Raw genomic sequence first — 21,748 nt, forward strand, 5'->3', positions numbered from 1 at the left:
GCGGGAATATCTATCCAAAGAGTAGCTTATATATTTTTGGCTAATATTTCTTAAATATTTACATTAAAAGTCAATTATTTACGGTTGCTTTTGTGCACGATAAGTGTCTAATATTTGTTTACAAAAGGTATCAAAACTTCGACACAAACTTCTGCTCTGATGTCTGTTGGCCTGCGGGCAAGGACCTTTCTGGTGAAGCGAGCAATTTGCAGGGGAATTTATGTGGTAATTACAGCGCTGGCTGGCGCTGTTTGGCGCTGCACAAAATTAAGTTTTTCGGCCAGCTGGCAGGACACTTTGGCCCCTGTTGTTGGCCAACTAAGAGGATTACAATTTGATGCTTTTGCTGCTCGTTCGCTCTTTGCTCTGCGGCTAAAATTTGCCTTTTTACAATGCGATAAGCGCCATTTAGACAGCAGGAAAACCCCGCAAAAAAATGCAAATTTTGAGCATGTAGAAAGGCAGTCTTGAAGCCAACAGCCAGCAGCAGCTACGAGAAGTGGAAAGACTGGGAATGGGACTGCAACCTAATCGCATTTTGGCTGCCAATCAGCAGAATTTGTGTCACGACAGGCAGACAGGCTCCCCCGCAAAGGGTCGCCAACTGTCCAACTGTCCAACTGGTGACTGTGTGACTGCTGTCCCACCGTGGGGCATGTGTGTGATATGATTGGCACATTTCCATTCCATTTCCATGGCGGTTGCCACAGTAAAAGGGGCAACAAGCTGCTGTTGTCGAGTTGCCCCCCAAAGTTAAAGTTCGCTCTTGATGGCAAATCATCAAATTAAGACCGCTTTCTCTCTGTCCGTCTGTCTGTCCGTCTGTCTGTCTGGCAAGATGAACAATAAAAAAGTATACAAATTGCCAAGCATTTTGATGGGCTCCGCACAAAGGAATTGCCAAAGGAAAAGTAACCGAATTCGAAACCAATTCAATGGGGCAGCTGAAGTTGTGGCGCAGAAATTTCTCCACATTAAATTCAATGCGATTAGGTCACAAAAAAAAACACAGCAGGTCCTGCTGCTGGTCCTGGGTTGCTTTCAAAAGGGGACTTAACCTTGTTGTGGGGGCTTTCCCCCTGAAAGTTCATCTTTTTATCGAGTGTCTCCTCCCACTCCCACTCCCACTGATTGATAACTCTTAAAAGTCAACCCCCCCCCGATTCCACTCTGAGTGCTGTGTGTGTGTGTGTGTGTGTGTGTGTGTGTGCACTTAAATTTGATATCCTTTGTGCGAGGGCATTCCGACTGCAGCAGTCCGAGAGGCTCTTACACAGAGCCCCTCGCTGGCTTCCGAGTTCATGTCCGGCTCAGGGGAGAGGCATTTCTTTGCACACTCCTGCTGCCGCCTGTCCGTTGGGCTCATATTATACGTTCCGTAAGCTTTTTGCTTTAGGTCTCTGCAAGGGCCATTAAGGCACAGTGCCTGAGCCTGAGCCTCTCTGCTCTGTGTGACCCAAATAGGTTTCGTTTTAGAGCTTCATGGCATGATGATGAGAGGGAGAGTGAGTGGGGGAGCAGCCAGCAACTCTCTCTCTCTGTCTAAGAAGTCAAAGCAAATATGCCACAAAAAATGGAAGATCAATCGTCCAACAGACAAACCCTTGTCCCTTTTCTTGCCTGTTGTTGTGTGTCCCCTCAATCGAAGCGCTTTAAAAATAAAAGTTTGCCACAAAATGTAATTGAAAAGTCAATTCAATTGTAATTGCTGCGAATCTCTTTTCGCTTAACAGTTATATGTAATTTTTGTAACAATTTAACAGTTGCTACAAAAAACAACAACAACAACAACAACAAACAAACACACAACAAACAAAACAAAGCAAAACAAAACAGCGAGTCCAAAATAAACTTTTCAACCAATGAAAATACAAACACAAACGGTAAGAGCCTGAGTGAGGGTTAGCCGAAGTTGTGGATACTCTTTTTTGGTCACAAATAATTTGTATTTGTAACGTTAATATGTTGCTGCGATATTCCATGTTTTAGAGAGATTTTTGGCAGTCGAAAATAGATTAAAAATTGCTTTAATTTAAGGTGTTTCGAAGGATAACATGACACGATGCTGTCACGATTCAACGGTCGAAAATAGTCCAAAAAGTCATGTAAATTCTCCTGTTGTTGTGCTGCTGAATCGGCATGCCCGGCTCGTGCCGCAGTGTAGCTGCAACATAAAAAGGGGCAGCCAAAATGGTTGCCCCAAAGCAAATACAATTATGCGGGAGAGCAACAACAATGCTGAAAGCAAATACTTTGCCGCGCCCTCTAATATGCCACCCACAGCTAAACAAAGAACCGCGTGCTTAGAATATGTAATTCATTTGAAAGTTTTCTGCTGTCGCTGGCATTGTGCTGTCGACAGAAATTAATTTAACTTTTCATTGTGGGGGAAGAGCAGTTTCTACTGAAGAGGGGTCTCGGGTCTGGATGTGCATTTTCATCAATTAATAAATACCACAAGTGTCTGTTCCCCCCCCCCACACACACACACACAAATGCGATTAACGCCAGTGGAGTTCATTGAAGAAAATCCTTTGGGTAACAACAGGATCCCACGGCTAGAAAGGATGTTCAATCCAGACTCTCTCTTAACCCCTCCATCTCCATCGCCCTCTCTCTCTCTCTGCATCTCCATCTTGGGTTTTGCTTGGAAACTTTTAATTATAGTTGCATTTTGCGCAGTTTTTGTGTTGTTTGCGGCCATATCCTTGAGGCATGTGGCCTGAATGCTGTGTCGGAAATTGCAACTTTAAGTGGTTTTTGGCTTAATTTGACTTTGCACAAACTCTGGCAACATGGCTGTGAGCTGTGAGGCAGCCAGGGAAGGTGGCAAAAATCAACCATAAAAGCAACACACCAAAAACGAAATAATAATGCAAAATGCAGGCAGACGGCAGACGGCAGAAACTAAATCCTATATCCTAAAGCTATGTCCAAAGCTGCTCCTCGAATGGCTGGAATACCAAACCCGAACCCGAACCGGGCAGCATTTTGATATTTTATTGATTTGTGTTGTTGATTTGGTTTGCGGTGCAGGAAGATAAAGTGCCTCGGCAGCAGCAGCTGTTGGATTTTGGGACTAATTGAAGTGTTACGGAACAGGCAGGAGGAGCAGGAGCGGAGGCAATCAGATCAGATCTCTTAGAAGAGGAAACTGCTGATAGCTGGGCAAACAATTGAAGCTGCCCAAGAGCCAGCCACACAGTAGCTTGGGGCAGCAGCCAGCTGGCATTATGCAACTTTGGGTAGACTCTTTTTGAAGCAGTTCCCAAATGGGATTTGCCTTTGGCCTGCTATTTACATAATCACAGGAGGCACAGACGGAAGCACACGGGAGAGAGCCACTGGGAAACCTGAGTCGCAGGATGCCATTAAGCATACGCCTAGTTGGCCCAAATTGGGTCATTGGCTTCCGTTTTATCGCTGGCAAAAATTAAAATCTAAGCTCGAAAGTTGCTGTTGTCTTCCATGTTTGCGCCTCTTTTGTCGTTCGAGGCTTTGTCCTAATCACATCACGTGCGGCTGTCTTGTCTCACATTACACACACGCCACGCCACGCCACTCCATGGCAGCGACCAAGGGAGCAGCCAATCCCATTTGCTACTTGGGGCATACACCATACACCCATGCAACTAGCTTTCTGAGACTGAGACTGAGACTGAATCTGTAGCTCTGCTTCTGGCATTTGTCGCAATTGCCTTTAACTGGCCGCGCGTGTGCCACTGCCCTGCCTGCCCTGCCTGCCGGCTACGTTTCATTATTAAAGCCGAGTTTGCCACTAAGCACGTCGTAAACAATAAGCTGTCCGCCTGTCCGTCTGCGTGTCCGTGTGTCCGTGTGTCTCTGTGTCGAGGATGCTTATTACTTTCGACCCATTACGGGACACCTTCTTTATGGCATGCATATCGTACATAAAGCAATACACATTCTTAATAGGAGTTGCTCCACAGCTTAAAATCCTTTAATACGCCGCATTGGAACTGCCAAGGGGCCAGCTCCTTGGCCTTAATAATTATCGTTACAATTTTCAATTTGGTTCTCCCTGTTTGATGTTGAGGCTGAGACTGCGAATGCCCCCAGGGGCAGCCAAGATTCAGCACTAATTACAGTGGTGCGGAGCGGGAGCTACTTTGCCATGCAAAATTCAATAATTCCAACGAACTCCGAGCAAGATTGGGAGCCACGAAACACTCTAACTTCGCTGTAATGTCAGTATCCACTCTAGGTGGAAGTTCCACGGTGTGCTGCAATTTTTCTGCCGCTTCTTGCAGTTGGCATCAAGTCCTCGCATTTGCATTCGCAATTCGCTTACCTAATTTAAATGAAAATTAAACTAATTTCGAAAATGCTTAAACAACTCACACACAGGAACACACATATGTTTGCCCTACACATGCCCTTGCAGCGAGCGAGCGAGCACCCTGCTGTGTGTATTTTTAACCCAAATCCATTAGAGAAGTTACTCAAGAATCCTTTAGATATTTATGTGAGTCTTAACCTCTCTGCCCCCATACGTAAACACACAGATACAGACACAGTTGCAGCTACAGCTGCAGTTGCAGTTGCTTAGCTGAAAAGGTTGAGGCGTTGAGAGGAGCAGCAGCAGAGGTCACATCGAGTAAATAGCCAGCGACAACGACAACGACGACGACGTTGACAAGGATGGGGGCCAAACAAATACGCAAACATTTATAAGATTGCTAAGCTCATAACGAAATGCACTTACACTTGAAGCTGCACAACACACGCACAGGTACCCAGTGTGTCCATATCTCTAGGATATCCTTGTGGCCCTTCCTTCGTGCGCACTTTTAGCAGAAAGAGGGCAAAAACAAAGCCAAATAAAGGCAAGCGCTGGATAGGGTGTCCTGAGCTTCGCTTCGCTTCTCACGGTATTCTTTCTCTGCTGCTCTGTCGTAGAGGTCGAGAGGTGCGCGCAGCACGAGCAAGCGAAGCTCATCTCACATTCATGCCGGTGCCCCCCGAGGAAAAGACTGCAGACAGCCAAGAACGACAACGACAACGTCAAAGTGTGCAGAGAGAGAGAGAGAGAGAGAGAGGCAGCAGTCCCGCAGTCACCGGTTGGGGCATTGGCGCATAAGCAGAGGTAAAGCTACATATGATCTGGCTTAGTCTCCATTCCGGCCCGTGCTCAGCGGTGGGTTAATCCCCCAATCGACGGCCGAGCGGCCGAGTCCCCTGGGGAGAGACAGCGACCAAAACGATGAGCGAGAAATGCCGCAGCATCTGGCCGAGAGATTTAATTAACTTACAAAATTCCATGATGCCTGATCAAGATATTCCGAATGCGGGTCCCTGTTCCGTTCCGTCCATGAAGCAACTATAAGGATGGCCCGTCGTCGGCAGCGTTCCTCGAGTCATTTCCCCCGAGCGTAGTGGGACGCAATTATGAGCAGCTTGTGCTCGTATTATTGTAGAGCTTGACAGCATTGTTACGTTTCCCTCTAAAAAGCCGACGGGCCCTCCTTTATAGTTGCTTCATGGTTCCGTCTGCATGCATGTTACGTCTCTTTGGTTGTGTTCGTGGCCGTCTCCGTGTCCGTGTCCGTGCCCGTGTCCTGTTCCAATGCACGCTTGCACCCGCATGCATACACACATGTCCTCCCACATGTGACCGCGCATATTAAAAGTTTAATGTAAATGTAATGAGCGCAAGAGCATGCAAATGAACAGCTCTCGGTGTTTTTTTTTTGCCTCCAACCACCGTGCAGCTTTATTTATTTTTTGTATGTTACTGTTGTGGTTGCAACAGATGTGCGGCCACCGCTCCCCCAGCTCCACCCCGCGAGTGCTAATGAGCAAAGTCACTTAAATCCATTGAAATTGTTGCAAAATTTAAAATTCCCCTGAATGAGGAACTCGGATTGCTCGGAACTTACTTTGTGTGGAATTGCCAAGAGGTTGACCAACTGCGCTATTTGGATTTCGGATTTTGCCCTTCCCGTGTGCCCCGTTCCGTTATGTCTGTAATCCCATTTGGCAGCCTGCTTCCACTCATGAAGTAACTATGAGGAGGTCTCGTCGTTGGCAGAGTTATGCTGCTTATTGTCAGTGCTCGTTTGCTTGTCGTTGCTTAATCAGCACACTTTCACCCGCATGTTCTGCTTATTTTTGGCGACGAGACCTCCTTATGTAGTTGCTTCATGCTTCTACTTTGTCACATCTGCTGCTACGTCTCTTCCTTCTCCTTCTCCTTCTTCTTCTGGGTGTGTGTGTTGTGTGCTCCTCGTTTCTGTTGGCTATTTATTGTATTGCTTTGGTTATGTGTGACAGCCAGCAGCTTCAAATGAGTGCCAAAACCTGCATGAAAATGGTCAGCATGCAAATGTTACACTGCTGCCACTCTCTGGCTCAAAAGTAAACCCAAAAGAAATCCACTTCCCCACTGACAGTAGTCCTCTGTAGCTCCATCCTCTAGCCCCTAAGCGGGCATACAGTTCGCATTTCTAGGAGCTCTCTGCTCTCTTTTCTCTCTTTTGTATTATTTTTCCTCTGCTTTTCGCACTTACACGCACGTGCGCACTGCTGCCACACCTCTCGCACCCCAATACGCATTGAAGCGAACAAAATACGAAAAAGTCTTCGAGATCTTTCACTTTCAGTTTCAGTTTCAGTTTCTTTTTTGTGTGTGTTTTGTGTCTCCTGCTGGGCGTTTAATTAAATGAAGTCGTTTACATTAATGTTTTGTCATTACTTGGAGGCGTCTCTAGGAGTCAAGATGTGTGGCACAGAGGAGCACTGGGTACAAAATTCATTACCCAAATGGATGGCGCAGGTGCCTTTTGGCATTTGCCTGCTGAAGAGCATGAATTTATCGTGTGAATAAGAGTGTAATGAACCCCAGCGCCACTGGCCATGGAGCGCACCTTAATTCAGTTCACGCTCACCCGTAACTGCATCAAAATTCCATTTTCACTTCAGCGGTGTGCATCCTGGCCACAAGGCAGGCTACTAAATGCGACTAAATTGAGGGACGAATGTCAATTAAATCCGCATGGACATGGACCGCCTGTGTGTGGCAATTAGGTTCTGGGTGCACAGAGCGTGATCCATCCTTCTGCCGTGTCAGGTGTGCGCCCTGCACCCTCTGGGTGCATGCATTATCAAGTTCAATTGGCAGTAAGCTGAGTTTATGAATCCAAAATCGCATTTTGACTTCGCAGCTCGTGAATGCATCGATAATTCCAGTGTCCAGTCTCGTGTTGCCTTCCCCACTGCTGCTTGTAGCAGTTACAAAAGTGAATGTGAATGTGAATGGAAACTGCAACCAACCAGAGACAGAGAGCCATTGTGCTCCAGCTACTGTTCCATGTGCCATTGTGTCTCTCACATCGAACTGGCCTGCAAGAGGCTTAAGATTAATATCGAAATCATGTTGCTCCTGCCGCTGCTGTTCATCGTTTGCCGTATCCAATCGATGTTGCTCTGAACATTCGTATAGACGGAGGGTGTCCGGCGTGAAGCACAGCCAAAGGGATAGGTGACGATGCCAAACATTGTGTTGCCCTTTATTAGCGGTGCGCCAAGATCACCGGAGCAGGGATGGGAGTCGTTGCCCCCATTGTTGCCGCACATCATGCCGTACTTGAAGGACTTTAGCTTGCTCTGGCAGTACGTTTGGTTCTGCAGCAGCACATCGATCTGCAGGATGTTCGAGGCCAAGGGACCGCCCTGCAAAACATAGGAAAGAAAACTCTATTAGCGAGTAGAATCCCTTATTGTGTAGCTCTCTTGCCGCGTATAGCCTGCCCCAGCCCAGAACTGTGTAGTTGGAGCCAAGCTGCGGTGGGGTGGCGGGCAGTTGGAGGTATCCAATGCGTGGATTGCCAGTGGGCATGGCATACTTGAGCCGCACCATTGCGATGTTGTCTGTGTTCAGCATCGTAAAGTTCCGTGGCACGTGCAGCGACTGCACCGGACTGCAGACCGTCTTGCCCGTAACGAACTTCAGACGATTCGGTGACCCAGCCACCACCATCAGCACACGCGTCTTGAACATGGTCTTTGAGGCGCTAAAGAGAGCACAAAGTCAGCTATGGCCTAGTCCTGGTCCTCTACCTACTCCATGGTGCAGTGCGCGGAGGTCAGCACCCAATCGGGCGTCAAGAGGCCACCGCCACAGTAGTGATTGTCGCCAAAGTAGCGCACTGGGGTGCGGGATCGTATGGAGACTACATACTTGGCCAGGCTCAGTGTTTCCATGTCGAAGTCGGGCAGGGACAGGCGCTTCACGCGGCCTCCAGTGTCGCTCCAGGCAGCTGCCAGCAGACTTAAAATCGTTAACACTTTCAAATTTGTGCAATTCATTGCTAGAGAAATGTGTAAAAAATATACAAAAATGCACAGCAAAACATTTGACAGTTCGATCGAGGACTAGCGCAAGGAGACATCGGGCAGTTCCTTCCTTCTATCTGGCTTTCTCTTCTTTTGTTCTAATCCCCCCCCTCGATCCCCTTTACCCCCTGCCCGCGTGTTTGTGCAAGCCTCGAAAGTATGTTTTAAGCAAAAGTTTGTTTTTTTTTTGGGCCAACAACTTTTGTCAAAGTATTTTGCAGCTCTCTCTCTCTCTCTCTCTTAGCTGGAATATTTTCATTTGCTGCGGCAAAGCTACACCAAATAATTGAGGTTTAGTTTTGCTCTGCCACTGCCCAACCCCCCCTCCCGCTCTCTATCCCCCTCCATTTTTGTTTTTTTTTTGTTTGCCCTTTTCGGACACTCGGTTACGGCTGCAGGGGCCGTGGCACAGCCTGTGATGATTTTGCGGCAAACAAATTTATTGACAATTCATGGGGAGGGTTTATCCCTTATCCCTTCCCTCTACCCCCCCTCCCTCTCTCTCTGCGATTGCGGTTGCGAGGCCGCTCAAGCGTTTTGTTGAACTTTTGCGCAAGTTTGTCGCAAGTTTCCGTTTCCGGGTGGCAGGCCATGACAAAGTGCCGCACATTAAGCTGTAGATTTTTCATTTTTCTTCGTTTCTCTCTCTCTCTCTTATCACTGTCGCCAGCAGGCAAAGACAAGCGCAAGACGCAAAAGAGCGCAAAAGTTTAAATTAATGACACTCGACTATTAGCAAAATTAAAAACTCTCGAGATTATGTCTGCAAACTGCGGTCAGAGATGAATTCATGTCTCCACTCTGTACACTCCACTCTCTTGTCTGTGCCGTGGAATCAGGACAATTTCTGTTGACAGCGCCTCAAAGCAGGCAACAGGCTCGCAAATTGCCTATGACGCAGGCAACAGTATGAGGCAGAGCTGCTGCAGCTGTTGCAAGGACAAAGTTTCACCAATTCTAGACCCAACATTGAAATGCACTCGGCAAGGGGCAGCAGAGGAAACAGAGCCTAAACTTTTGCCAAGATGGCTGCCAGGCAGCAGCAGCAGCAGCAGCAGCAACTTCAAGTTGCAGCCACATTTGTTGTTGCAAACGAAGAGCGGAGCCAGAGGACATTTATTAATAAAACATTGAGGATAAACCACATTTATTTCTTCCTGTCTGTTGTCTGCCTACGGCGGACCACCTCGAGTGTCCTTCGTCTGTGAAATTAGTTAATAAATAACGCGGTCAAGTTGATTTGTGTGTTGCCATTAAGCGAAAATTAATTAGAAATTATAGCCAGCAGCTGGGGTGGGGGAGGGAGCTGCACGGGGGGGGAGCGGAGTGGAAAGTGGAAAGTGGAAAGTGGAAATTCATGTCGGTGGCAGTTGAAGGACAGCTGGCGCCAGGTGTGCCAAAGTAATTGACATTTTTTTTTGCATTTCACTCGCACTTCGCGACACAAACAAGGGGAGTCCCCAGTCTGCCCATCCGCTGTTTGGCAGCGTAATTGAATTACGGCAGAAGCAGCAGCAGCAGCGGCAGCAGCAGCAGCGGCAGCCGCATGGACAATAATTAAAAGCGGTCCGCCAATAATCAATTGCCCCAGCCAGGCCCCAGATGGCACTCAGCTGGAGGCAGGTGGGCGGAAGGGCGACAGACAGAGTCTCGGCAAAAAGAGCAACAGGCAGGCATGGGGCAAGAGCAGCGAAGTACTCGTAATAGAAATAAATTGGCGCCGCACGCAGTTCGATGGCGACAGCCAGGCAGACAGCAGGACAAGGCACAGGGAAGAGCAACAACTTTGGACATTGTCTTGCTGTTCGACAGTCAAGTGGGCACTTGAGCTGCTCCTACTTTATTATAGAGAAAGAAACAGAGAGACAAAGAGAGAGAGAGAGAGTGGAGCGTAGAGGCACAACTCATGAATTTCCAAGTGGCGAGCGAAGCCAGTTGCCAGGCAGAGGCTGAACAGGCAGGCAGCTGCACGACAGGTGGTCACACGCAGTCCCAGTCCGTGCACCCTACACCCTAGCACCCCCACCCGCACCCGCACCCCCCTAGCGCGCTTCTTGCATGGCACGTAAACCCCTAAAAAACTAGAACTTGGCTATTAATATTTGTGGAATGTTGTTGAATATTTGTTAAGTTAAAGTTGAAAGTTGAAGCCACCAAGCAATACCAATACAACCACCAAAACCACTCCACCACCACCACCACCACCACCCATAACAACTAATACCACCACCCACTGTTACCTCACTGTTTCTGTGATTTGTGTTCGTTCCTTGCGTGTGTCCTTGTGTGCTCCTCCTGCTGTTCGTTTTGGAGCAACTCAAAATAAAACCAAAGAAAAGGCAACAAAAACTGTTATTGCTCCCTCTTTCTCCCTCTCTCTTTCACTCTCTCTCTCTCTCTCTCTCTTTGTGCATAAACATAAATCATTGTGCAATCAAATTGCAAATTAATCAAAAAAAAACATTGGGCCGCGGACTGCAGCTGATTCGGCGACGTGCAAGTCCAAGGCAAGGGCCACGCCCAGCCTGAGGCGTGACGCGGCCATCGATGGTGAAGCGACAGATGACAATGACAGTGGCCGCCACCTGCAACTCGATGATGATGAACGATGGGCCAATGCCCGGCCACAGGCTGCTGCCCCATGCCCCAGAGCCACAGCAATAGCAACACGTCAGAGCAGCAGCAACAGCAACAGCAACAAAGGAACTTCAAGTGGAAGTGGAGCAACTTCTCATAGATTAGCGCCGAGAGCGAGCTTCCCGGAAATCATGCAGCCGCGTCTCTCCCTCAATGGATTGCTGAATCCCTCGCTGATGCCCTCGCCCCGGCCACTGTATCGGGATCACAGTTCGCGCTCCATCAATCCGCTGACCGCCTACGAGCAGCAGATGGCCGAGCTGGATGGCAGCTTCTACGCCAGCAATGCGGCATATTTGGGCGGCAGTGCGGGCGGGGCCACAACCTGCACGAATCTGACAGTGGGTGGCACATCGCCCAGCGGTGGTGGTGGTGTGTCCCATGGTGGTGGTATCAATATTGGTCCTGGTGGAGCTAGTGGTGCTCCTGCCATACACACAACCGAACTCTCAATTACGCCCACAATGGCCAACGATGAGCAATTCATCGATTTGGGCAGCCTGCGACGCTTCTCAATCGATCGCCAGAGCTTTCTCGGTAAGGCTCGCAGCCCCGTGCCCCTCTATCCCTCTGCCCCTCTGTCCCTCTGTCCCTCTGTCCCTCTCCTTTGTAGATCTCTCTCTCGCTCTTGCTGCGCTTTCTTGATTATTAATCCAATCTTCCACCTTTCCCCTTGTAGATTTAGGACCAAAGTTTGGCATGTCCCAGCCGAAATTCGGCCAGAGCGTCTCGCAACAAGGTTTCTTCACGTCGCACGACAGCCTGGCCACACCATGCCACAACTCGAGGGCCAGCAACTCGCAGATGGCCACCGTAAGCACTGCCTCCGAAATGGATCTACTGCACAACAGCAAGCAACGCGGCGGCTGCCACAAGTCGCGCGGCCGACTGAAAACAACAACCAGCGGCGATCAGCCGCTACTCAGTGGCACCGGCACCTGGAATCGATCGACACACGGAGGACGTGGCTCACAGGATAACACGCTGGCCAGCGGTGGCAACACCAATCTACCCATGGCCATGGGTGGACACAATCAATACGGCGGCAACTACTGCAACGGCACAGATCGGTAAGCAAACACAGAGATACAGATAGAAGGATCCCCCCCCCCCCCCCCCCCCCCCCCCCCCCCCTCCGTTCGAGCTTTATTCTCTTTATCTTCTCTGTCCACAGTTATCCTCGCTCACGGTCGCAGCATCAGCAGTCGCAACATAATGTTGCACCCGCTGCACCGCATCGCTATCAGCTGCAGCATTCGGCATCGCATCACATGCACTCACATGCAGCAGCCGCACAGGGCGCCGGGGACGGACAGGGCGGACACGGCGGACACTCGCATCATGGCGGACACCATGGAGGGGGAGGCCCCGGCAGTGGTGGGCCACACGGCGGCCAGCCGCATCACAAGAAGCCACACCGCACCGCCTCGCAGCGGATTAGAGCGGCGACGGCTGCCCGTAAGCTGCACTTTGTGTTCGATCCGGCGGGGCGGCTGTGCTACTACTGGTCCATGGTCGTGTCCATGGCCTTCCTGTACAACTTCTGGGTGATAATCTACCGCTTCGCCTTCCAGGAGATCAATCGCAGGACGATTGCCATCTGGTTCTGTCTGGACTATCTGTCGGACTTCCTCTATCTGATTGACATTTTCTTTCACTTCCGCACCGGCTACCTGGAGGACGGGGTGCTCCAGACGGACGCCCTCAAGCTGCGCACCCACTACATGAACTCGACGATCTTCTACATCGACTGCCTGTGCCTGCTGCCCCTGGACTTCCTCTACCTGTCCATCGGCTTCAACTCCATCCTGCGCAGCTTTCGCCTCGTCAAGATCTACCGCTTCTGGGCCTTCATGGACCGCACCGAGCGGCACACCAACTACCCGAATCTCTTCCGCTCCACGGCCCTCATCCACTATCTGCTTGTGATATTCCACTGGAACGGCTGCCTCTACCACATCATACACAAGAACAACGGATTTGGTTCCCGCAACTGGGTCTACCACGACTCCGAGTCTGCGGACGTCGTCAAGCAATATCTGCAGAGCTACTACTGGTGCACTCTGGCCCTCACGACCATCGGGGACCTGCCCAAGCCGCGCTCCAAGGGCGAATATGTTTTTGTGATATTGCAGCTGCTCTTTGGCCTGATGCTGTTCGCCACGGTCCTCGGACATGTGGCAAACATTGTGACGTCCGTCAGTGCCGCACGCAAGGAGTTTCAAGGTGAGTTTCGAGCCCTGCTTCTGGCATTACTTTCCTATAAATTAAATTAAAGTGGAAATTCCATCGATATATTTTGCTCGCTGGACTACTTGGCCTGACCTGAATTCCAAACATGCCAAACAGCAAAGCTAATCGTTGGGCACAAAAGAGGGGGGCATCTCTCTCACACAGAAAACAATTTCATAAATTCCAAAAGCTTCAAAATATGCTCTGGTCCAGAACTTGTTGCGTGGGTGGAGGAAGACTCTTCAATTCTTTAGCAAAAATTGTATGCAAAATATTGAAATTTGTTGGCACTGCTGGCTGTTGGCTGTTGGCTGTTGGCTGCTGCCAGAGCAATGTTATGTCCCTGTTCATTGTGGCAAAGTCCAGTCAGCAATGGGGAAGGGACAGGAGTGGACTGGACTGGAGCAGTACTCCAGCTTGAGGCATCCTCTTGTAGGCGCAGTTGGGCGTGCGGCCATTAGCTAAATGAACTCGTTTACTCGGCAGGGGCCATAAGTAACTGGACGAAATGCAAGAGCAATCCAAGTCAGCTAAGTGGAAAATGCCAACAGAGAGGCCAGAGCCAGAGGCTGAGCAAACGGAGGGGAGGGAGGATGCTGTGGCCAGAAAGAACTGAGCAGGAGGAGTGCCAGTGGGCGTGGCAGTGGGTGGAGCTGCCTGCTTTGCTTTGCTTTTCTTTTGCTTTCATTAAGAGGCAACGTCAGCTGGAAAATATTAAAGCCACTCCACGGGGCGACAATGAGACACACAAAAGGGATGCCAGTGCGGGGAGGGAGAGGGAGAGAGAGAGAGAGGGCAACGCCAGGAATTGGGGCAAACAAAGCGCAATTGATGCCAGTGGGCGTGGCACCTAACTGGCAGTAGGTCTGTCTCTTGCTCTCTCTCTCTCTTGCTCTCTCTCTCTCTCTCCATGTTAGCTGCAGCCGCCAACTGGCATTCTCGCCTGTTTATACAACACTTTTCCATGTGTGTGTGTGTTTGTGTGTGTGTGTGTGTGTGTCCCATGTCCATGAGAAAGTCAGCAAGCAAAGCTCTTGGCGGCTTAATGGTCGAAACGTGCTGTGGAATTAATTTCTGGCTTTATGCTCCCTGCTGCCTGCTCTCTCTCTCTCTGTCTCTTTTTTCACCACTTTTTTCTTTTGGTTTTGTTGCATATTTTCAATATTTTATTGCGACAAATTGCGCATTTAAAACAAATTTGTCTGCGATTGACCACAAGACTGAAATGTGCAGGCAGAAGGTAGAAGGTGACAACTTCACCACAGGCAAGACGTCGCCCATCCCTTTCTAACGCTTGTCTGTCAGTGCGTGGTGAATAAGTGATTGGTTGCCCACCCCACACAGCACACAGCAGAAGCTGCTCATAGACTTTGATGGACTCTCTTCTGGCCACAAGAACTGCAATGTATTCAAGCGAAATGATGTGAAGGTGGAGCAAAAAGCATGGACAGGACACATAATCCGACTCAATCAACTCAAACTCAACTCAAACTTCACTCAACTGTGGCTTGGTCCTAATAAAACACTTGGGACTAGCTGAGGCAGCAATTGTTGTTACATTTGGCCAACTTTTGCCGCAAACTTAATGCATCCTGCGACGAGGATGAAGATGATGATGATGGTGATGATGATGGGTGATGGGTGATTGTAGGAAGCATGCAACGTTTCGTTGAACCATCCATCAATTTGTCAATTCAGCGGTTTGCGCTGAGCGGACAGCCACAGTGGGCGCAGGAGGAGGAGAAGGTACATAAATGATGACGAGAATGATGATGGCCAATAGTTGTGGAGTGGCTGCCAATAAAGAAAAGAAATCAAATTGAATGAATATCTGTCGATGCAACACTCTGCCGAAGCAAAGGTAAAATAATAAAACCCTAATAAAATCCAATGACTTGTCGAGGATTTAGAGCCAGGCTGCAAAGTGGAAAAGTTTGCTTTTGGGGAGTTTGTCTGATTTATGCCTCTGATTGGAGTCGCATAACGAATGATTAATGAGTTACATTTCACTTTGTTTTGCGTATCTCCAAAGTTTAAACTTAAACCAAGCAAAAGGCGCTACTCACGCTGCCATCCGCCTGCTAGTCATGGCTTAGTCCGGGTCCGGCCCATCATGCTGATGCAACCAGGATCCAACTTGAAGTAGACTCTGGCTCCGGCTCTTTCCTTTCCTGTTTCCTGCTTCTGCTTGGGCTTGGGGGGGGTGGGGGCAGAGGCATGAAAATTGATTTTCAAATAGTTGGTCTGCCTTTTTAAATTTGATTGACGTTATTACATTACATAACATCACACAAGCAGCAGCAGCAGCAGCAACAGACCCACAGGAAGGAGTGGCTGAAGCAGCTGCCTTAAGTTATTCATCCATTTAGCTTGGCTTGGGGCTGTATGCCAGTGGGGGGAGAGGTAGCAGTGTGAGGTGTAAAGGAAGTCGCAGATTAGGAAAGGAGAGGAAGGAGGCGGGCAGGAGGAGGGACGCGGCAGGCAACAACAAGTGGAAAACTGTCATTATATTTGAGTTATTGATGGTTTCTTTTTTATACAAAATCATTTTGCAACAATGTTGCACACACACACACACACACATGAGCGTTGAGTGGCAGCCACCACCCTAAACATCCACACTCCCCCCCCCACACACACACACACACACACACACACTGTTACATTTACGCTTGGTTAAACGCATGGCTCTTGGCTCCGCACTCCGCTCTCCCCCTCTGTGGCTTGTTAACGCCCGACAAGCGGCAAAAGTTTTGCCAGCGATAATCGACAAGCACACACACACACAAACACACACACACACACACACACACACACAATTGTGGCATAGAAGGACCTGAAACACGGGCCACACTGCCAGGCATGTTTTGGCAAGAATCCAAAATGAAAAACATTTCAAAAACTGGCATTTAAAATTAGGTAAATTCATCCGCTCCATCATGCTGTCTGTCCCACTGTCCAGGGGCTCCATTATGTAATTGTTATTGTAAATAGTTGCCATGGAATTTTGTGCACCCCCTCCCCGTCACCCGGCAACCGTCAGTCATCAGCCATCAGCCATCAGCCATCAGCAGGGCTGTCCGTCCGTCCGTCCGTCCGTCCGTCCGTCCGTCCGTCCGTCATCGCATTTCTGTCTGATTGATGTGTGCGGCGGACACACTTTTTTGTTGGCATCTGATTTTGCTGCAGCATATTTTCCCTCATTTGTTTACTTACTTATTGCAGCTGTGGATATTTGGGTATTCATATTTAAATATTTATTTCACTTTGAACCACATTCTGCCTCTGGCACAGTTTCGACACCCAATTCGATTTCCTTCTACTTTGGGCTTTTCCTCTACTCTTTGAAGACTCTCCTCCCAGCAGCTGCTGGGTTTATTATAGTCTTTGGACTTATTTATAGAGCCAACTGGTCAGCGTTCAGTTTTCATTTGCAATTTACGTCCCTCCACGCCTCATGGCTGGCCTGCTGCCCTGGCTGGGGCTTGGCTTTTGACCTCGCAATTAAAACAATTTACGCGCTCAATTTAAGCCAACACACAGACAGAGACACACACAGTCACAAAAAGATGCAGCAAAACGCTGGCGGAGATGAAGCTGCCGCTGCCGCTGCCGCTGCTGCTGATGGAGAGAAGTGCACCCTGGTGGTGGCAGGATGAGATTTGTAGTGCCTTTGCCCAGCTATTTTTGACTTGCTAAACGTGCAACGTGCAAGTAATACTATAACGGACAAAGTGTTGCCGTTTGCTGTGGGGCCCTCGTCCCTGTTGTGGCAGCTGCCGCACAATCGCTCGCTCGCTCGCTCGCTCCCTCTCTGGCGAGGTTGCCACTAAAAATAGAATGCGAGGCAAACGAACTGAGTCAAGAACGCGTTGCCAAACATTTTGGTGTGGCATCGAAGGCAGTGCACGAGTCCTGCCATTGTTCGCGCTTACACTTGGCTCGAATGGAGATTTGCCTGGCTAATAGCTTAGCCATTCGACGGTGTCCTGCAGGGTCTCCTCCAGCGTGTCTTCCAGGGTGTCTCCTTGTGCGACTTACTCCTGGCTGCTTTTACCTCGTCCCTTCTTCATGTTGGCCAACTCAAAGTCGAGCAGGCGGACATCCAAGCCCCGAGCCCCGGCCCCGAGCCCCCAGTGTTGGGGCCAGGCGACGTCCATTATCCACTTTAAGTTGCCAGCCCTTGCTGCGCGTGTCTGTGTGTGTTGGTTGAGCTTGGTTTGTGTTTGTTGTTCGTTTCGCTGTTTGCTTTTGCTTGCCACAGCAATGTCCAACGGAGGAGCAGGAGGCTGTGGCTGTGGCTCTGGCTCTGGCTCTGTGTCGCTGTGTTTGCTTCTGGTCATGCCCTCCAGCTGTAACCATGCATGAGACTGTATGTGTGTGTGTGTGTGCTGTCTGTGTGTTTGTGTGTTTGTGTGTGCGTGTTTTGCGGATTCCAATCAATATCGTAGACGCAATCGCCGCTGGTTGTCCGCCGCTTCTGCCCATTAAGCCCTGCATGTACACCAACTTGCTGCTGTCGTATTTTTAGAACACGCCGCCACTGGGTTATTCTTGTTGTAGAATGCTCCTCCTGCTGCTCCCTCTTGCTGATGCTGCTGCTCTTTAAGGGCCACAGCTTTCCATTATCCTTGAATAGCGAATATGCCAAGGATTTGTGCTGGAAACTGCCATTGCCTCCTGCCTTCTGCTTTCTGCCTTCGTGTCGTTGATGATGCAGCTGGCATGCGCATTGTTATTGCTGGCACGGCGCTGGATTTTGCATTTATTTTTAGTTGCCGCCCGAATAAATCCATCCAGCACTTCGCGGCCATTGTTTGGCGCTGCCTCTTCAGGTGCCACCGAGGACGCCACAGCAGCTGCCACTGCCACCGCCACCGCCACCGCCACCGCCGCGGTAAATGCATAATTAAGCAGGACAGAAATCAGAAATGGAATCCAACAGGCAGCAGCAGCAGCTGCTGATATTCGCGGGCGATTCCCTCAATTCCTTGTCACTCCTTGTCTTCCTTTTGTTCACCCCCAGGGGCCAGACGACTTCCTGCTTTGCCATAACACATCAGCCATCAGCCATCAGCCATCACCCAGTGTTAAGTGGTTTCCAGTTAGTTTGCAATATTCACATGGCTCCTCCCACTCCCACTCACACATTCCTATTCAAAGCCCGAGGTTTTTCCTCTGCTTTTTCCGGTGCATGCTGCATGCTGCGGCTGTGCTTTATGAATAGATCTTGGAACTTTTTGTCACGCATATTTACTGTTTGTTTGTGGCCCAACACACTGAGAAACTTGCTGCAGTTTGTGCCAGACAATGGCAGGGAACTTTTGCTCGCAGGAGCCACAATTGTTCTCCTTGGACCGAGTTGATCCCTCGGTGGCAATTGGCCAAAGTTCCCCCTCCGCGTGGAGACAAAAGTTGAGTCAAATGTAATTATTGGTTGCAGTTCGTTGCAAGTTTCTCTGGTGACTTTCTCCTCTGCTCGTGAAGGTGACTCAGTCAGCGGAGCAGCAGATCATAGTTCGCTGTGGGCAAAGGCAGGGGAAGCAGAGCATGAAATGAAAAATAAATAAGAAATAAGCAAAATGTTGAAGCCAAATGCAGTTTGCCATAGACCAGGACCATACTTGGTCCTCAACGACGACAACTGCTGCCTGGCAGCAGCCACGTGACCTGAGGGCAAAAAATGGCAAATTAAATTTGCTCGCAAGATGCAACGAAATGGAAACGAGAGCGGGGAGGTAGGAGAAGCAGAGGGGTAGCAGCAGCAAGCAGCAAGCAGCAAACGAAGCTGAAACGGAACAGGATAAGCTCTGTTCAGCCACAGAGCAGGAGTAGGAATTAAAGCTTGAGTAATTTCGAAAAAACATTCAAAATGCAAGGAAGATACATTCAGGAGCAGTCAGACAGCAAAGAGCAAGCCAGGCAGAAGATGTATACATATAAATACATATATACATATGTACATATGTACATATGTATATGTATGCATGAGCCAAAGACAAAGCCAAAGGTAGAGAGCGAGCGAGAGAGCGAGACAAACTCCATCGAAGGCAAAACCGCAATTACCGTTGCAAGCTCCAAAAACAACCAACACCCAGGGACCCGGAAGAGTACACAAACAAAAACCCCAAGAAATGACACGGAAATTCTCCACTCTCCACTCTTCACTCTCCACGCTGCCACTCTCCACTCTCTCCCGTTCTCTCCATTCTCGTGTTTGTTTTTGCCGTCTGCCATGGAATATGCAATTAATATTTAGATTGATTTTCAATTGTTACAAAAACAAAACCAGGAATAAAATCCAGCAGCGTCAACGAGAACGTGCCCTGTGGCAAGGGCAGAGGCAGGAGCGGGCAACATGAGCTATTGAATGCTGCATTCAAGCTGTTCCGCTGTACAAAAAATTGCTGTAATTTAGCACGGCTCTCTCGGCTCTCTCGGTATCAATGCAACACTGGGCAGGAGGGGCAGGAGGAGGTAGGCGAGGAGGAGCTGTGCTGTGCGGTTCGTGTACGTGTGTGTGGGCGCCCATTGCCAATGGATAACGTTATCCATATCCGATTTGTGTAATGGCTAGCAAGAGGCAAGGGAGGGGCAGACGGCACTGCCATTCAATAATCTTTCACTTTGCTCATAGAGGGGAACGGAAAAAGAATAACTATTTCTGAGCGTCGAGCATGGAAATGGAAATGAAAAAATAAATTTGCCACATGGAGAGACAGGAAGAGAATTCTTCTTCATAATAAAATGGCATTTAAAGTAAAGTGGAAATTGTCTCTGTTGGGATTTCTGCTTGCTTTCATTTTCGTAGGAAATTCGAGTTGGGGACAATTGGGGAAATGACAAATGACCAACTGGAATTGAATGTGCCGTGATGGGCAGGGGGGGGGGTTGGGTGTAGGAATGATTGCATTATAGATGATGTGATTGGCCCACCCAGCAGCCGCCCCTTTCGCAGGAGAGGAGAGACATCAGCCTGGTTACTGGGTATTTATTTGTATTCAATCTGTTTGGTTTGCCTGTTTGTCAGTTGGTTTTCAAATGTTTGCACGAACAAACACAAAAGACGCAGGCACTAACTTCGTCCGCTTCTACCTGCCACTGCCACTGCCACTGCCACTCCCCCTTTGGGGCAACCGCCGACAAATTGTGTCAATATTTGTTGGCACTGACGAGCCAAGAGATTTAATTTCCTCTTATCGACTCCGATGACTAGCAGCTGGCAAAGCCACACGGGAATGGGGTGGTAGGGAGGGGTTAGTGCTGAGCGGAAACTAGAAACAAAAGCCAGTTACTGCTCTCTCTCCATCATCAATACTGCTCAAACAGAACAGACTGGATGCTCTTTAAGTTGGCTCGTTCACACGGAATGCCGCAACAACGTAGATCGGAGGACCAATCTCTGACCAATCAATCCATCTGCACGTGCTAGCCACATCGAGCAGGATGGCTAGCCTCCAATCAATATTAAGTGCACGCTGCCAGAGCTAGCAGCATCACGAAATTTATGCGGACCAGAGCTTGATTGACCGATTAGAGAAGAGTAAATCCCATCTACCAAGGGCCACGGCAGACCGAAGCAAAGTTATGCATAATGGGGAAGCATTTAGCTGGAGCCACTACTGCCCCCACACACAATTTGTATGCCAGTCGCGTATCAATATCCAGCGAGAATGAATCCTCAGCAAATACAAAATAAAACCCAAATGTGTACAAAAAATCTGATACATTTCCTTCGCCCCTCTAGCCAAGTTGGACGGCGTCAAGACGTACATGCGGATGCGACGTGTGCCTAATCATTTGCAGGTGAAGGTCATCAAATGGTTCGATTACCTGTGGCTCACACAAAAGTGCTCGGACGAGGAGCGCGCCGTTTCCTGTCTTCCTGATAAATTAAAGGCAAGTGCAAGAACAGGAATTTTGTGCATAATATTAACCCAAATGTGCCACCGTTTCTTTGCAGGCTGAAATAGCAATTAACGTCCATTTAGATACACTTAAGCGGGTTGAGATATTCCAAAATACCGAAGCCGGTTTCCTCTGCGAGTTGGTGCTGCGACTGCGGCCGGTGCTCTTCTCGCCCGGCGACTACATCTGCAGGAAGGGTTAGAGTCTTTAACTTCCATAAATGTACATATGTATGTACCTTACATGTACCTTTCTCCACTCTCTAATCGCAGGCGAGGTGGGCAAGGAGATGTACATTGTGAATCGTGGACGTTTGCAGGTGGTCGCCGACAATGGAAAGACGGTGATGGCCTCATTGAAGGCTGGTTCCTATTTCGGCGAGATTAGTATACTCAATATGGGCACAGCAGGTAAAGAACTTGGTAAATATCCCGTTTTAGTGCGACAGGCGGAACAATAACGATAACGTGTAACTACAACAAATCAACCAACCAATCAAACTCCCCCAAACATCCGTAGTAACTATCAGCACAAAACAGACACAACCACAGCCACAGACACTCTCTCTGTTTATGTCTCGCAAATATATATCTAAATAATAAATATATGCAATTCT

General features: G+C 49.0%; 2 protein-coding genes across 2 annotated transcripts in view; one reads left to right on the forward strand and one right to left on the reverse strand.

Annotated features, from left to right (window-relative positions):
* Nucleotides 1-21,748, forward strand: part of LOC117592156 (cyclic nucleotide-gated cation channel beta-3) — a 52,090-nt gene that overhangs the window by 26,751 nt on the left and 3,591 nt on the right. The window contains exons 3-7 of the mRNA XM_034285728.1: nt 11,672-12,062; nt 12,167-13,218; nt 20,972-21,123; nt 21,188-21,329; nt 21,405-21,542. Of these exons, the coding sequence (XP_034141619.1) occupies nt 11,672-12,062; nt 12,167-13,218; nt 20,972-21,123; nt 21,188-21,329; nt 21,405-21,542 (1,875 nt within the window). The remainder of the gene's footprint in view (nt 1-11,671; nt 12,063-12,166; nt 13,219-20,971; nt 21,124-21,187; nt 21,330-21,404; nt 21,543-21,748) is intronic.
* On the reverse strand, nt 7,333-8,354 carry LOC117592158 (trypsin). Its single transcript, XM_034285729.1, has 3 exons — nt 8,084-8,354; nt 7,757-8,033; nt 7,333-7,692 (listed from the first exon to the last, which is right to left on the reverse strand). Exons 1-3 carry the CDS (start codon nt 8,326-8,328, stop codon nt 7,348-7,350), a joined length of 867 nt encoding a protein of 288 aa, XP_034141620.1. The 5' UTR covers nt 8,329-8,354; the 3' UTR covers nt 7,333-7,347.

The sequence above is a fragment of the Drosophila guanche genome, unplaced genomic scaffold (assembly GCF_900245975.1).
Source record: "Drosophila guanche unplaced genomic scaffold, DGUA_6, whole genome shotgun sequence".
NCBI classification, from domain to species: Eukaryota; Metazoa; Arthropoda; class Insecta; order Diptera; family Drosophilidae; genus Drosophila; species Drosophila guanche.